The sequence below is a fragment of the Triturus cristatus genome, chromosome 7 (assembly GCF_964204655.1).
Source record: "Triturus cristatus chromosome 7, aTriCri1.1, whole genome shotgun sequence".
In the NCBI taxonomy this organism is placed as follows: domain Eukaryota; kingdom Metazoa; phylum Chordata; class Amphibia; order Caudata; family Salamandridae; genus Triturus; species Triturus cristatus.
In genome coordinates this window covers 1691929467-1691946300 of record NC_140590.1, presented here as the reverse complement: position 1 = coordinate 1691946300, position 16834 = coordinate 1691929467, and the positions used below count along the sequence as shown (strand labels likewise).

The following is a 16834-nucleotide window of genomic DNA, read 5'->3' as shown; positions in this document are numbered from 1 at the left end:
TTGAATGATTTAATTAGGTCTGGTAATGAGAATCGGAAGATTTTGACTAAAAGAGGAGATATGATAGACTCCCAAGGGATGCCACAGTTGAGTGCGAGGGACTGATATTAAAGGGGGAAGGTATAACACGTTTACAAAGCTTTTTCTCCCGTTAATGTAATAGATATTCAATTTTAGAGCATTGCCACATATTCCAAGTTGATGATGTTTTTGCAGTAGTGACTGGTGGTGGACAGTGTCAAATGCTGCTGATAGGTGCAGATGCAATTCATCCCTTTTATTAACAAAGCAATACCACAAACACAAAAACTGTGACAAACCAAAGATACAAAACAAAAATCAAAATCACGGACAAAAAACAGATTAAACCCGCTGGACATTTCAGCAACAACAGCAAAACTGGATACCACAGACTTTGGAAGAAAACAATTGCTAGGCTCTAGGCCTGAAATGTGTATTGTAGTTCAAACATCTCGCATTCGTTCCATGACACTGCCCGTTCTGAGTCTAATTAAAGTTCGAGACCCTGCACAACCCAATCATCAGGCTTCTGCATGCCTCACTGCCAGGAGAGCAACTATGCGGAGACGGCTAGTCATTTAATGATCCAGAGACTCAAGAAGCAGCTTCTAACTCCTCAAGAGCACAACTCAACAGATGTATAGTGTTACCCGGTGTGATGTAACTGCAAAACCCAGACACAACACTGCTACTAGGAGGCAGGTTCCAGATAAAAAGAAGCTAAAACTGAAAGAATAGAATTCTACTCAGAAATATTCTCATTGGCTAGGAAATGTACACCCACCAATCTAGGTTGCCCCATAGAGTCTTGCTAAGTAGTAGCACCATACACAGGTGTAGCTTCAGAGAGATGAAGGAGTCCACATGTATCTGGAGTTGCTTATGTTCCACTGTAGACAGAACATGGTGCAGCAATTCTAACTATATTGCTAGGGGTTAGCAATGTTTTTCATATGGAAGGTCCAGATGGAATGGAGTGCTTTCAAATGGAATAGCCAGTGGTTAGGAAGCTTTGAATTTATTTTCATGCATCACTTTAAATGTTTTAGCCACTCTTTGTGTTGTGTGACATAACTACTGCCCACCAATGTGGCAATAAGCCAAAGTTTGGTATCATGTAACTATGAACGCCTTGTGCTGTATCAAACATCACAATGCATAGCATAACAATGCAATATAACACATAACATAACATTATACGAAACGCTATAGGCTGGAATGAGCTTGTGTGATGTCATTACTGATGCCTAGCTATAGATCAGGATGTCCCGGTACGGTGTCATGTCTGAACATGGGCTAGAGAGCACATTGCGTTGTGGAATCCTATGCCTGGTGTCACTTACCTACTGCAGGGTTGAAGCTTAGGATGTATTTGCATGGTTTCACATACCTACTGCCTGATAGTAGGCCAGGAAGCCCTTGTAGAAAATGGTGGTGCCATTCTCCTCATTGGAAAAGTCTGACTTGAAGAACAGCCTCATTCGGTTCCCTCTGGACACAAATGTTCTTTGCTTAGGGTGGTTGCCCAGCTTGGAGCCCACCTGCCCGCAGTACCGACCCAGGTCCTTCTTGTCTGCAGAGATCTAAGAATCAAGAGAAGGTGAGGAAGCTGTGCATGATTGGCAAATACAGAGGCATTGTCAGATTTATAGAAGGTTTATCTTCTGACTGCTGTTTCAGAAATTGATGGACATAAGTGTCAAACTGTTGAGGAGTAAGGGTATAAACAGTATTAATGTGCCTCTGTAATATATTACCATGAAGAGAGACTGGAAAAGGAGGAACAGTGTGCAAGGGAGAGAGTGCAAAACTGGATGGATGTGTTCAAGGGATGTGTCTGAGGTATCTCTTTGTGGGAAGAGAAAATATACTTGGTGGGATGTGTCTGGTATCCCATCACTGGGGAGAGAGGGTGGAAGTGGGCTGGTGTGTTTACAGTGTCCTATCACTGGGGAGATAGGGTAAAGGTGGAGTGGTGTTTTTACAGTAACTCATCACTGGGGAGAGAGATTAGAAGTTGAGGGATGTGTCTGAGGTGCCCCACCACAGGGAAAAGAGTATATAAATGGAGGGGTGAGTCTGAGGTGTCCATCACTGGAGAGAGAGTTTAGAAATGGAGGGATGTGTCCTAGCTCTGTGCTTGAAGCATCCCGTAACTAAGAAGAGGTGCCTAGAAGTGGAAGGTTGTGTCTGTGATATCCAACCACCACAGAGTGAGTTTTAGAAGTAGCATGGTGTGTTTACAGTATCCCATCACTGAGAAGAGATTGGAAGGGGAAGGCTGTGTCTGGAGAATCCCACCACCAATGAGAGATGTCTAGTGCAGGAGTGTTGTATGTACATTATCACATTACCAAGGACGAGGCCTGAGAGTGGTGAAAAAGGCCTGCAATATACCACTGCTTGGAGACTGTTAGAGGTGGCATGATGTGTTTGCTGTATCCCTACCACCAAGGAGAGAGTGTTGGAATTGGAGTGCTGTGTCTCTTGTACCCCATCACTGAGAAGAGGGTGCTAGAGATGGATTTCTGGAAGAAGCTCCCGTGATATAGCAAAGATGTGGAGGTGGGGGTGTGCTGTAGAACGGTCCAGGCCAGAAGCAAGCTGTAGAGGTAGGAGTCTGTTTCTTCAGAATGTCCTGACCAATGTGGTACACATGTAACTTTGTGCACGGGGTTCTGGTAGAGGAGCTTACAGAAGTGGAGTGATGCGCCAAGGAGTGGAAGTGGTGTATTAAATCTTGGGGTGCATGTGGAGTGGTGTATTGGTGGTTGAAGTGAATGAAGTTGAGTGCTTCTGTTAAAAGAGGAGGTGCTTACCTGTAGAAGATATGGATAGAGACGTGAAGCAGGGCATGTAGAGGAGACAGGTGGTGGTATGCCTTAAGAATGCTTAAAAATCAGGAGAGAGTGGATCACTGGTCCTGAAAGAACCAAAGTTAGCAACAGTAGTTCAGAGACTGTTAAGAAACCCTCAATCACGTTTATTGCAAGTGGTGTTCCAGCGGTATGTTCGATTATCCGCTTATGCTTAACAACGTGACAGCATCATCATTGGGTCACTGTGTGCTTCCTCCACCCGGAGGTATTTTGCCTCTGGTTTTTTCAGTAGTGTCACGTTGTTAAGCATAAGCGGATAATCGAACATACCGCTGGAACACCACTTGCAATAAACGTGATTGAGGGTTTCTTAACAGTCTCTGAACTACTGTTGCTAACTTTGGTTCTTTCAGGACCAGTGATCCACTCTCTCCTGATTTTTAAGTATTGGTATAAGAAGCTGAGTATAAGAAGCTGAGTGGGTCGCAACCCCTTCTTACTCCCTCTCTTTGATTTATATATATGCCTTAGGAATGTACAGAAAAGAGAGTGGTAAAAGTGAAGTTGTGCCTCAGTACTGCCTAAACCAGATGCTGAAGTAGAACTGGGTGGAAATGCCTGCAACATCTCCCTAGCATAGAGGGGAGCAGAAGAATAGAGAAGTGGTGCTTGGTGCGTGAACTGAGGCGAGACTTTGAGCTAGAGATGAGGAGGTGGTGTTCCTAGACTAGGTGCAGAGTCATACACCTAGAGTACTCATACGTTAGTGTCCTTGATAGCACACAACTTAGGTGATATTAGCTCTAACACTCACCTTCACATAATCGTAGAGGCAAGACTCAGATGGCTCCAGGTCAAACTGCCAGAATGTGAGCTTCACCGAAAAGCCCTTTGGCACCATAATGTCCCATGAGCTCGCATTGTCATTAGGGTATGGGTTGGGGAAATTGGGAGACTTGATCTCTCCGAAATAAGGCCTGGTTATCACGACCGATCCCACCAGTCCAATGAAGGAACTCCAGACGAAGAACGCAAACCTGAGAACACAAACAGAGTGTTACAAATTAGCAGAGTTACCACAGCGTATTCGCTCCTGTAGCTAAAGTGGCACAGAGAGCATTATTACTCTGGGTACGTTCTGGTTTCATTGAAGTACTTCATTACTGCGGGCCTCTCATTTCTCGACAGATCCAGAGTCTTAGGTGTTCGTTTTTAGCCAGTGTTGAAGAGTCAAAGTCTTTCTTCCTGTTCCACAAAAACATATTCTTTTTCTCTGCATATTCTCAAAAAATAAATACTATTCTGTCTATTGCTCCTTGTCACTATTTCTTCCTGGCCAGTGGTCAAGGGATCTGCCATGTTGACCATATCAAGCTTGAGTTTTTTGCCATTTGTTTGACAGGCATGCAGAGGGTTTGGTGGATCCTAGAAATGCTAATACACTACTCTAACTCTGGCCTTAAATTATCTGAAGAAGGTGCAACTTTCTCCAAAATAGTCCAGTACAAATAAACACTAGTGTTCGATTGCAAAGGGTTAAATAGTTTGGCCCAACCTTGAGGTCACTCAATGACACAGGAGGGATGTCTTAACTATTCATTTGGAATGCCAAGGCACCCCAAGGGATGGGTGGCAAGAACAAAACATGAGGGTGATATTAATTCATCACCAAACAGGAGCATCACAACAATACCTGTTAGATGCAGAATATAAAAACTATATCCTTTAAATCTTAACATTTGTGATGCAGTGAATGGTAAAAAAACAATAGTTTAGTTCTCACTAAGCTTGGGAGTCTTTTGCCGAGAGCGCACTGAAGAGATCAGAGACTGCTTATAAAATTGTGCCCTTAGCCGCTTAGGGGACAGTGAAAGGGGACATGCTCCTGCTACACTCTGAGGTAATACCCTGCATGTTCTGGACTCAGCTCGTATCACTGGCTGAGGAATAATGAGTCAACTCTTGTACAGGGAGTAATGTGATTTTGTCTGTCAGAGGGATCTAATCCGGTATCTTTCTCTATGTCAATGGATCTGGTACAGGCCTAGTCACCAGCTGCAAGTGAAAACAGATGCCAGGTGTCCTAGAGCTGGAGTAATGATAACCCTGTCATATCCAGTACCAGTGACAAATGTACAGGTGGTACTAGTTTCCCAGGAAAGGCCACAGGTCCAGGGTTTGAGCCTCGTGTTTCATGCCTCAAGCCTAATGACTAACTAGAGCAGTGATACTCAAAGTACGGCCCGGAGGCCGCATGCAGCCCTCCTGAACTTTACATAGGGTCCCCTAGGCAGCAGCAGCATTGGCCCTTAACTTTAGGAACACCTTCATTTTTAAAGACAGCCACTAGATATACATGCTTTTGCTTCCTCTACACCCACTTTTCATCCCCTCTGGTATCAGCTCTCAGTCACACCATAGACCAAACTTTGCGGCCCCCTGCGAAAATGTTTGTGAGTACCCATGAACTAGAGGATCCTGCAAGGTTTCCTAGGGGAAGTAAAGGGGGCCCCCTGAGAACTCTCTGTTGCAAAGTGGGAGGAAGAACTGACTCGGGAGAGATAGCAAAAAAAGACAAGTTGCTCGATTTGAAGTTCACCAGAGTGAGAGAGTATGTGCCTGCGATGTCCTTATGCACTTCCATGCTGCGAGAGTGGCCCAGGTATGATGAGTGGTACTTGACTCATGAAAGGGGCCCCAGTCCAATATACTTGTAATAAGACCGCAGTGCTGTGCATAGCAGTCCTTTGTGCATCATTTTACTACAGCCACACACACACAGCTTTTGGAAGGTAGGGCCTTGTGGAAACACAAAACCAGCAGTTGTCCTGAATATCGAATACAAAAATCTCAACCTACAATAATATTGAGGTTAAAATATAGATAACTGTAATATTGACAACCTACACTTATAATTAAATCAAAAAAATATTGATTCCACACAATTGTCTTAAAAAAATATATAATTTTAAAAATGATCCAATGCAAAAATATAGACTACAATAAGATTGAGTTTTTAAATTAACATTAAAATTAACAACAATATTAAGAAGAAAATGTAATGTGACAAATTTGGACAATATAATTTTAAAACATTAAGGGACTTATTACGAGTTTGGCGGTCCTATGGACCGCCGTTTCTTAGTGGCAGTCCCAGCGTGGAGAACTCAGCAGTCCAACTTCTGTATTACGAGTAGAGCAGATTGGCTTTGGGAAGACCGCTGCTGGACCTCCATGACTGCCAGCAGACCCCTGGGTTCGCGATCTGGGAAAGGCAGCTGCCATAAGGCGGTACAGGGGAGCTGCTTCAATGCCGTGCATATTATAAGTTGCCTGATCCACGGACTGCGGCGGTCTAACCGCCTGCTTCAAAGCGGCAGTGACAAAGGATTCGGGGTACGTACTCACCCCTTTCTTTTTCTTCCGGGCAGAGTCTGACATGGACCCCCATCTCCAGGTCCCCCCTTCACAGCAGGATCTTCACCCCAAGGATTACAACCCTGTGCGCAGTGATAAACAGGTGAGTCTTTTCGTACCATATACCTTATATGGGTTGAATGATGTTAATGAGTATATAGTATTTTTCCACATATTTCATGCATATGTGTGAATCCGGCACATATGCAGTTGAAATTCACACACAGGCATCAATATATTTGAAAAAAGCACTCTCCACCACTGCAAGATCCCTGCCTCCACACCGCCGGCTTTATTGTCAACTCGTAATACAGCGGTCTTTGGATCGCCAGCACTGTGGGCTGCTGGCCGGGGAGAATGTGGTTTTGTGACGGTCGGACTGCCAAACTTGTAAAAAGGCCCTAAATATATTTAATTAAAATTCTTATGAATTTTAATTTAAAGTTGCAGTTCTCTTTAAAATATATTGTATATGATTAAATTGAATTTATTTTGTAACTTTTTTAAAAAAATGCATGTTTTAAATTAAAGTTAATAAAAAAATGATATCACTTTTCTACATTGAAAGATATTTAATTGACAACCCATAGATCAATTTAAAAAGTATAATATTTTATATAAACATTGATTTATCTGAAAATATCAAAACTGAACATCTTCATGAATCAAAGCTTTTTTTTTAAAATGCTAAATAATTTCCTATAAATATGCAAAAATATAAAAACATTTTAGAACATTTATATTTTTTATAAACTGACATATACTTGGGAGTGGTCAGATTTACTATTGTATTCCAAACTAAACAACATTGGAGAAAACACAGGATGCTGAAAGGGCATATTTACTATTCCCACTCCAATCTCTGTAAGATTAGGAAAGTGCTGAATACGAGTAGGGTGGGCAGATTTACTAATCCCACTTCAAGTTAAGCAACACTTGGGAAAGTGTTGAGATCCGGAAGGGAGAGATGTACTATTCCCACTCCAAACTTAGCTGTGGTGTGGAAAGCATTGGGCCCTGGGGTGCTCAGATTTACTATTCCCAATCCGAATTTAGCACCACTGTGGAATATGATGGGTGCTGGAGTGGCACAGGGGTCAGATGTATTATTCTTTGTCCAAACTAAATAAAATGGAGCAAGTGGTGGACGCCGGTGGGGGTCAGATTTATTATTCCCCTTCTAAACTAAGCAGCATTGGGGAAAGCTTTGGACTCTGGGGTGGGAGGTCATATTAACTATTCCAACTGAAAGCTACACAAAGTGGTGAAAGTGTTGGGCTCTTTGGTGTAAAATGTCATATTCTCACTCCACACTAAGCAACACTGGGGATATCACTGGTCACTAAGGGGGGCAGATTTACTATTCACTCTTCAAACTAAACAAAATGGGGAAAAGCATTGAACTCTGGAGGGGTCAAATCAACTATTCTCACTTAAAACAAACCAGCATTCAGGAAAGCACTGGACTTTGGAGGACCAAATTTACTATTCCCATTAAAAAGTAAGCATAATTAGCGAAAACATTGGGCACTTGGGCATGGGGCTTGAGTCAGAGTTACTATTCCCACTACGAACTTAACAACATAGGGGAAAGTGTTGGACTCGGGAGGAGATTCCAAATGTACGATTCCCGCTCAAAACTAAACTAAAGAAAAAATTGACATAAATAAATATTTTAAAAAAACAATAAATGTATTAGAAATATAATACTTAATAAAGTAAAAAGCAAAATTATATTATTTAAAACATGAAAACTATAAAAATAATATAAATATAAATACTTTAAAAAACAATATATCTGCCATATCAATCTAGATTAACACAATAATCTACTCACAACATGTATCTTTACATTTGTAACAATTAATTAAAACATTTTTTCTCTTAAATGTAAAATTACAAATGTTTTAAAACTTCAGAAACACGTTCCTTAAATAAAACCTTTTCATTAAAATGATTAAAGTTTTTTTATAAATGTTTAACCAACATATACGCAAATATTTTTTAATAAAAATGTTTAAAATGTACATTTTAAAAAACTACCTACACAAAACCCATGAAAAAAACAACCTGAAACATAAATTAAAATAAACTTTTTAATAGTAAATAAAACAAATATTATGAAACATTTACTTAATTTAAAAAATAATAAAAACACTATAGCAAAATGCTCTCCACCCAAAACCCCTATTAAACTAATATCTAAAAAATAAATAACATTACATTTAAAAAATAAATATTTTTAAAGCATAATTAAAAATGTAAAAAACAATTGCATATTTTTTATGAACACACGCAAATTTAACTCAACAATAAAGAAAATTAATGAAAAGAATCAAATAAAACATTAGTCTAAAAATATTTGTAAAATACCTAAATAAGACACACAAATAAAAATGTAAATATATTTATAAAAACACATTAAATCGATATAAATAACCAAAACCACAATATTAAATAACAGTTATTTAAAACTTTGATATGATTGTTTAAAAAAATGATATACTTGCCATCGATATTCAAAACCACAAAGTTATGGTATTCACAATATTATGTCTTTGATTCTATGTGCCCTTGAGAGCAAGGATCCATAAACATTAAAAAATGGTATGCTGAACTCCCAACATCAAACGAACGAGGACACAAGACTAGGGCACTATCCTGAGCGTGTGCGCACACACACACACACACACGCACACTGTCGACCAAGCACCATGGCACAGAACGATATTCTACTCCTGCATTAAGATATGCAGATCACTGTGTCACACATCACAGACATTTAGGGCCTCATTATGATGTCGGTGGGACTGCCACCAACAGGCCATCGGTGGCGGTCCCACCGACAGACAGCCCTTCGGTCCGACTGTCACATTACAATGCAGGCGGTCAGACCCTTGCCTTTTGGGGGACAGACCTCCCCTCTGCTAGGATCAGTGATCCCGAAGGGGTGGAGGTTGGAATCGTGATCCCAGATGGAGGCGGTGCCGAAGCAGGCACCACCGTCGGGATTATGATGTCCATTTCCGACAGGCTTTTCGTGGCAGCCTGACCGCCGTGAAAAGGCTGACAGAAAGAGACTTTGGGGCCCCAAACAGGGCCTCCGTTCCTCATGGGCCACTGAAAAGTGGCCCTAGGGGCACATGTAGTGCCTTCGCACACATGCATGCACTGTGTGCCATGCACCACATGGAGGTGCTAAAAATTTAATTTTATGAAAGGGCTGTGCAATGTCTAGAAAACAGAACAGATGACCCTGAGAGAGGAGGATGAGGCGGGGTAAGAGGTGCTCCAGCATTAGGAATTGGTATCCACATAAGGTCCGTAAACAAATATTAACAATAACAGAAAAGACTGTGGAGAAAGTGTAAATAGAACCAAAAGGGTTAAGGTGTGATTTAGAGTTTGAACGATGCACACCACATTGCCATAATAATATTGTATACATTGGCATGCGCTCTAAAAAGGGTGGACGAGGGCATCCACCAGATCTCTAAATAACCCCTATAGGACCTGATTACAGGTGGCCCATTAAATTACGATCCCTGCACACATCTCAGTTACAAGTAGTGCTACATTTACAGGTATTTACCAGGTAATTACCAGATGTGATGAAGATTTCACCTTTTGTTTAAAAATGTGTGGGGCAACGTTGCTGCAAGCTAACAAGTTAAAAGAAAATCAGGAATTTACTGGGAGATGCAGATTTTGCGGCAATAAGCTAAAAACATAGAATATGTGATAACTATCTTATCCAATAAATTATGATTACCTTGGTATCGGATTTTTATCAGCTGCAATAATTATTGCATCCCCCACCGATACTCATAATCAGGCCCTATGTGTTTAACCTACAACCCAAGAGAATATTATCGAATAATAAACAATGATTTATTTTTCTTGCAAGAGAAATTCTGGATGTGGTTTAGGCAAATTTATTTGTAAATAGGCATCTGAAATGGGTTTAATACACGGGTGACAAGTACATATTTTTCCATAAGATTATTAATTTCAGTCACTCCTATATATGAGACTATTTATGTCCCCTCAATTAAGTTTGTTTGATTAGAAATTCTAACAAAAAATAGTACACTAGTTTGTCATTTAGATGTATTCGCTTTTGGTTATCTAAATTGATTTTGAGAATTTATGTGTCTGGGCCCTCATAAGTGATATTTTGATGCAAGGATTTTACATGTTTAAACAAAACCCCTTGCAGTCACCTTTACCTTAAAAGAATGTTGTTACCCAAGGCCACAAGTGTATATTGGATTGCCAAATAAATATAAATGAATCCTATCTACCAACATTAGTAGACAGGATCTAGGGCCAACAATTGACGCGCTGAAAAGCAGGTGTTAAAAGGAGAAATATTTCTCCTTTTTTTCCCGCCTTTGCATTATGCACTATGGCCCTAAGGTGTGTGCCTGGCGCACGGCAGCACAAAATCAGCGCCAGCTCTAGGGAGAGGGGAGGAGAGAGCCACAACTCTGTAGTCTCGCCCTGTAATGCAGCGCAGCCTCTTTGGGTGCTGCGCTGCGCTGCGTTGCGTGACACCTTTGTGAATCTGGGCCTATGTCTTTAGAGGCAGTAAAATTGGAGTGTTCTCCCCAGAGACCCAACAGCACTACCCCTGGGCCTGCGGGTGTCTCTCTTCCCATAACTGCCTTAGTGTGGCTTATAACTACCTCATTAGGGTTTTTTTTGCTGAGACATTTCCATCAGATCTGTAACACAGTTTTTATTCTCAGCATCTCTGGGGAATTGAAGGCCCGGCTAGCATCACAGTTCTCTCCCTTTTCACGCAAGGTAGTGCAGTAACGTTGTTCTGGTGCTGTACCTTGCATCATATGTCAGTAGACCTGACCCTAGATTCTGAGGAACTTTTCTCCACACAGCAGTAAATCCGGAATTCCTGAATCGGGTGAAGCGGAGTTTGAGTTCAGGGGCGCATCATGTCTCGAAGGGGTTCTCTGGACAGCGCAGACCCGAGCGCTTGTTTTTATGCATCTGCTAAAGTCAATTTGTATAACCCCATATTTCTCTGAATCAGTGCATTATTATAACAGCACTGCTCAGAAACAAAAAGAGGGATATCCTACTCACTGTTTCCGAGCTGTACTGTCCAAAATTATAGCCTAACTTGGTGAAATGTCGGGTTAAACGAATTCACTTTACACACTGCAGGCGCATGAAAGCAGGCGCTAGGCGCTGGATGCTGCGCCAGAGGAGCCCGTCAGGAGAGGGCCCCTGATCCGGCGTTTGTCTTTGCTCAAATTACGCATGAACACCGTGCGCATGCGCAATAACTGCGCACTTTAATTTGCACAGTTGAAGCACGGACCTTAACATTGATACGCCTGACCTCTGGTTTGTGCACGCGCATTCTGCTGTGATTAGCGCGCCAGGCTATGTCAATATAAGTTACTGTAATACATGTAATGTTATCATTTGTGCTTTTATGGCTGTATAGCCGAAAGAAAGTTTTTTTGACTGACTGACTGACTCACTCACTCTGGCTATGTCAATATCTGGTTTGATCTCTCCAGTTAATGTCTTCGCGCCTTTACTTCCAGTGAGTTTGTTCTTCAGTTTCCAGTTGATGAAAAACAAGCGGTGTCAGAGCTCTGACCTGCACAAACACACACAATTGCCAAATTGCCGAATATTTTTAATTGCCTGCAGCGGTGATTAAAGTGTGTCATACGACGGGGGAGATGGGATTCAAGAAGAGCGGTTAAACTTGATAAAAGATCTTATTAGAAGGCTCAGGTGGAGTATTTTGAAATATCGCAAAAGAAGTGATAGTACGCGCTTTCCCAGGACTAAATATTGTGCGGTTAGCTACGTAAATGAAAATTGTTCGACACAAGGAAGTAAGTAATGACAGAGCAAGGAGAGGGCTAAACTAGGGAGTGCCTAGTACTGCGCTGGTGTAGGGGGGGGGGGGCAGGGGGAGGATGGACGGGTCTGGGGCAAACACCAGGAGTAGTATTTAAGGGTACATTCGGAGTCTCGGAGACCATGTTCGGCTCCAGAAGGCAGGGTGACCAGGCGAGGCCCGGACCAGAGGTGTCTGGTTCACTCTCACCCCAGCCCCTGGGGCACCCCCTCCTCCCCAGCTCAGCCCCTTCCTCCGCAACCTCACTCCTTCCCTCCTCCTCATACACTCACATGCTGCCGCCGCCCCTGCTCGCCCTGTCTCCGGACACCGCTCTCTGCCCGGCTGGGGGAGTTCTCCCTGAATCCAGCAGATCCCGGCTCAGGGGGCGGCGTGGGGAGTGTCCTGGCTCCAACCACAAGAATGTCAGATTTGAGGGAATTCCCGGATTTCTCTCTACGTTCCTATCGCTGGGCTGTGCTGCCCCCTCCCGACCACAGAGCAGCTTCAGCCCTGGTCTAACTTATTGACTTGTTCGGTCCCTTTTTGTCTGCGCACTGTCTTCCTTCGGTGTCCTTGCACACCCGACCGGTCTCCTGTGTCCAGCTTTGCTTATGCGTGCAGTTCTATATCTCCTCCGTACCTGTCCGAGGACACTCCAGGCTGCCCTGTGACTGTGAGTGCCTGTCCTAACAGGCCCTGCGTGTGTTCAGTGCACTCCTCCGCCTCCTCCCTTCTCTTCAGACAGAGTCTCTGTCCGGTCCCCAGCCTTCCTCCTGTGGGCTGTCCTATCCCCTGTCTCTCCCCTGTGCCTGTCCAAGTTCCATCCATTCTGTCCCATTTCTCTGAAACTTGGACATGAACAGTCCACACGTGTGAGACAGATGGTGAATATTGAAATGGGTTTGACACTGAGGATGCTTGAACGTGCAGTTCAAGCATCCTGGCAATCGATGACGCAAACGTAATTGTGATGTGAAGATGATAAATCTATTAATAAAAACCATTTTTTTATAAAATTAACAGTCTACACACTCTCCAGTTTTACCTGAGCTTGCCCGGTTCTATTATTTCTTGTGTCCCTGCCAGTGCTTAATTTGTAAAATAATAAGCGCCGGGGCTCTGACCAGGAGGCCGCTGCAGCTCGCACCACCCGTTGCCCCGTCATCACTGCCAATCACGGTACCATAACAACTATTGACCATCTCTCTCGCCTGTAAGTTCGACATTCAGAATATTCCAGGTCCCCAAAGCTAAAGGAATGGCTGGGGAGGCAGGTATTAGCACTATTTTAATATATATTGTATTCATAAACAACTTGTTCTGCTCAACTCTACATTTGATGAGCAGTGCCACCATGCGGTAGAGTGTCATAAGTGTGGTGATGACAATTAAGTGCTGGTGCAGAGCACCAGAAACCACCGGCTCAAATTAAGCACTGGTCCCATGTCTGCTGAAATCCCATGCAGCCTCCTCATTTCAACCCGCATGAGAGCTCCCCTTGCAGGCGGGTGCAGTGAGTGACTGCCCCCACCTGCAGGGGATGTCCCTCCACACCCTTCAGAGGACTGCCATCAGGGGGCGCAGTGTCAGATCCCCTGCTACTGCTTCTTTACCTTTGTGCCCACGTCTATAATACAACGAGGGCCAGAGGCAGACAGATTTCTAGGGGCGGCTCGTCCACTATGGCTACGGAGCCTCGCCCCCACTGCAAGCCCCCTCCAAAACATGAAAAATAAAACAACAATAAAACAGGGTTAAAACCCATTTTATTATTTTATATACTAGTGCCGATTCTTGGGGGCGGGGCCACAGTGACGACAGACACGGAGGGGAGTGGTAGGTGCACTGCCTGCACGGGGCATGATAGTTTGGCCTGCCATCTCAGGCCGGCCAAACCCACATGCGCAGTGAAGCTCTCCTCAATCCCAGCTGCATTGCTGGGGTTGGAGAGAGCAGGCACCGACTCCCAGGCTGTCCTGGAGCGCTAATCATCTGCGCTCAGGCCAATCCTGAGGCTGCTCTCATGCGTGAGAGCAGCTTCAGGATTGGCCGCAGGGCAGGCCCGGAGCCCGTGCCTTCCTGCAGTGAAGAGGAGAGGAGAAGAAGAGCGCGATGGTGGAGGGCAGAAGGTAAGTTATCTTTTATTATTTACATTTGTCTCCCTCCTCCCCCTTTCAACCTCCGTCCACCCCGCCACATCTTTTTTCCCCAAAACAAGCCGCTCCTGGAGATTTCCTCATTTGTATTGGGCCACGCCGCCGGGCAAATGAGGTAACGCCCTATGATGCTAGCCCTATCAGGAAGAAAGCAGCTGCGAACTCGTGCTACCCCCGGGGAAGCGCATTCAAGAGAAATATGGAGCAGCTGTTTAAAGCTGCACTGTGTTTCTCTGTGCAGGCGGCAACCCGCTTGCACTCTCAAAAGGGAATGGAGATAGTGATCCCCTTGCAGGCGGGACTGCATCCGCCCGCAAGGAGATGTCTGGGGCGGGGTCGATGGGCCCCTTTCATCCCTTTAGAGGGCTGTATTTTGAAGACACACTGAAAGTGTGCCACCTTTTTATGGCACACTTTCAGTGCGCCTTCTAAAGCCATGTTTGCCTCTGCGCCCATGTCGGTAAGGTAAAGTGATTCCCTCATTTGCATGCTCCCATGTAAATGAGGGAACACCCTCTAATGATAGTGCTGGCGCTATGTGTGCCCCTGCGCTATCTGTATTACAGAAGGGGCCACACAAACCTTTGCGGCCCTTTCTGTAATGCCAAAATGCCCTGTGGAAGCAAATGCCCATTACGCCCCCAGGGCACTTGTGTTTTATGGCCCCAGGTCTCATAAACTGGGCACTACATTCTAGATGAGGCTTCTGGAACTAGAGCTGTGGCCTACGGTCTCTAGAACTGGATGCCACATTCTAGATAAGGCTAGCAGAGCTAGAGTTGAGCCCTGGGGTCTCCAGAACTTTACATCACATTCTAAATGGGGTCCCTGGAACTACAGCTGTGGCCTCTGTTCTCTTGAAGTGGGTGCTGCATTCTAGAGGAGACCTCTGTAATTAGACTTGTTGCCTCCAGTGTCTAGAACTCAATACTACATTCTTGGTGATGCACCTGGATCTTAAGCTGTGACCTTAGGTCTCACAAACTAGATGTCACATTCTCTAGATGAGGGTCCTGGCACTAGAGCTGGGACCTCAGGTCTCCTAAACTGGGCACTACATTCTAGATAATACCACTGGAACTAGAGTTGTGGACTTTGGTCTCTTGAAGTGAGCTCTACAATCTAGATGAGACCCCTGGACCTAGAGCAGTGACCTCAGGTCTCTTGAAGTGAGCACTACATTCTAGATGAGACCCCTGGAAATACAGCTGTCTCCTCAGTCTCTTGCAGTGAGCACTAAATTCTAGACGGAGAGGTGTGGCTCACTGGTTAGAGGCGGCAGACCCGTAAGCAGAGAATCGGCCAGGGAACAGGGTTCAATTCCTGACGCGACAGGGTCGTCGACCAGGGTCAAAACGGACTCGATAATTCTCGCTTCGGTACCTACTCTAACCAGGAACACACTCGGCAGCTCTGGGCATTAAGCTTGCCTCATCTCTACAACGGCCCCCCACAGAAGCCCGGGATGCCTGGTTTCACCTTGGAGATACCCAGAAAGGGACCATCTCACAGGGAAAACCAGGACGGGTTCCCCAGCGGTCTTCAGCGCCAGGATACTCCATGGAGTCACAGTGCGCTTTACAAGTACACCCACATTTACATTTACATTTAGACGAGACCCCTGGAACTAGAGGTGTGACCCCAGTCTCTTGAAGTGAGCACTACATCCTAGATGAGGCCCCTGGAACTACAGGTGTGACACCAGTCTCTTGAAGTGAGCACTACATCCTAGATGAGGCCCCTGGAACTAGAGGTGTGACTCCAGTCTCTTGAAGTGAGCACTAAATTCTAGTCAAGACCCCTGGAACTAGAGCTGTGGCCTACGGGCTCTAGAACTGGATGCCACATTCTAGATAAGGCTACCAGAGCTAGAGTTGAGCCCTGGGGTCTCCAGAACTTTACATCACATTCTAAATGGGGTCCCTGGAACTACAGCTGTGGCCTCTGTTCTCTTGAAGTGGGTGCTGCATTCTAGAGGAGACCTCTGTAATTAGACGTGTTGCCTCCAGTGTCTAGAACTCAACACTACATTCTAGGTGATGCACCTGGATCTTAAGCTGTGACCTTAGGTCTCACAAACTAGATGTCACATTCTCTAGATGAGGGTCCTGGCACTAGAGCTGGGACCCCAGGTCTCCTAAACTGGGCACTACATTCTAGATAATACCACTGGAACTAGAGCTGTGGACTTTGGTCTCTTGAAGTGAGCTCTACAATCTAGATGAGACCCCTGGACCTAGAACAGTGACCTCAGGTCTCTTGAAGTGAGCACTACATTCTAGATGAGACCCCTGGAAATACAGCTGTCTCCTCAGTCTCTTGAAGTGAGCACTAAATTCTAGATGAGACCCCTGGAACTAGAGGTGTGACCCCAGTCTCTTGAAGTGAGCACTACATCCTCGATGAGGCCCCTGGAACTAGAGGTGTGACCCCAGTCTCTTAAAGTGAGCACTAAATTCTAGACAAGACCCCTGGAACTAGAGGTGTGACCCCAGTCTCTTAAAGTGAGCACTAAATTCTAGACGAGACCCCTGGAA

The 16834-nt window shown here is 44.5% G+C and overlaps 1 protein-coding gene across 1 annotated transcript in view; it reads right to left on the bottom strand.

Annotated features, from left to right (window-relative positions):
• Window positions 1–12566, bottom strand: part of C1R (complement C1r) — a 57926-nt gene extending 45360 nt beyond the window's left edge. The window contains exons 1-3 of the mRNA XM_085619884.1: window positions 12432–12566; window positions 3655–3877; window positions 1412–1604 (exon numbers count right to left, since the gene is read on the bottom strand). Of these exons, the coding sequence (XP_085476010.1) occupies window positions 1412–1604; window positions 3655–3877; window positions 12432–12433 (418 nt within the window). The 5' untranslated portion in view covers window positions 12434–12566. The remainder of the gene's footprint in view (window positions 1–1411; window positions 1605–3654; window positions 3878–12431) is intronic.
• Window positions 12567–16834: the final 4268 nt, after the last annotated feature.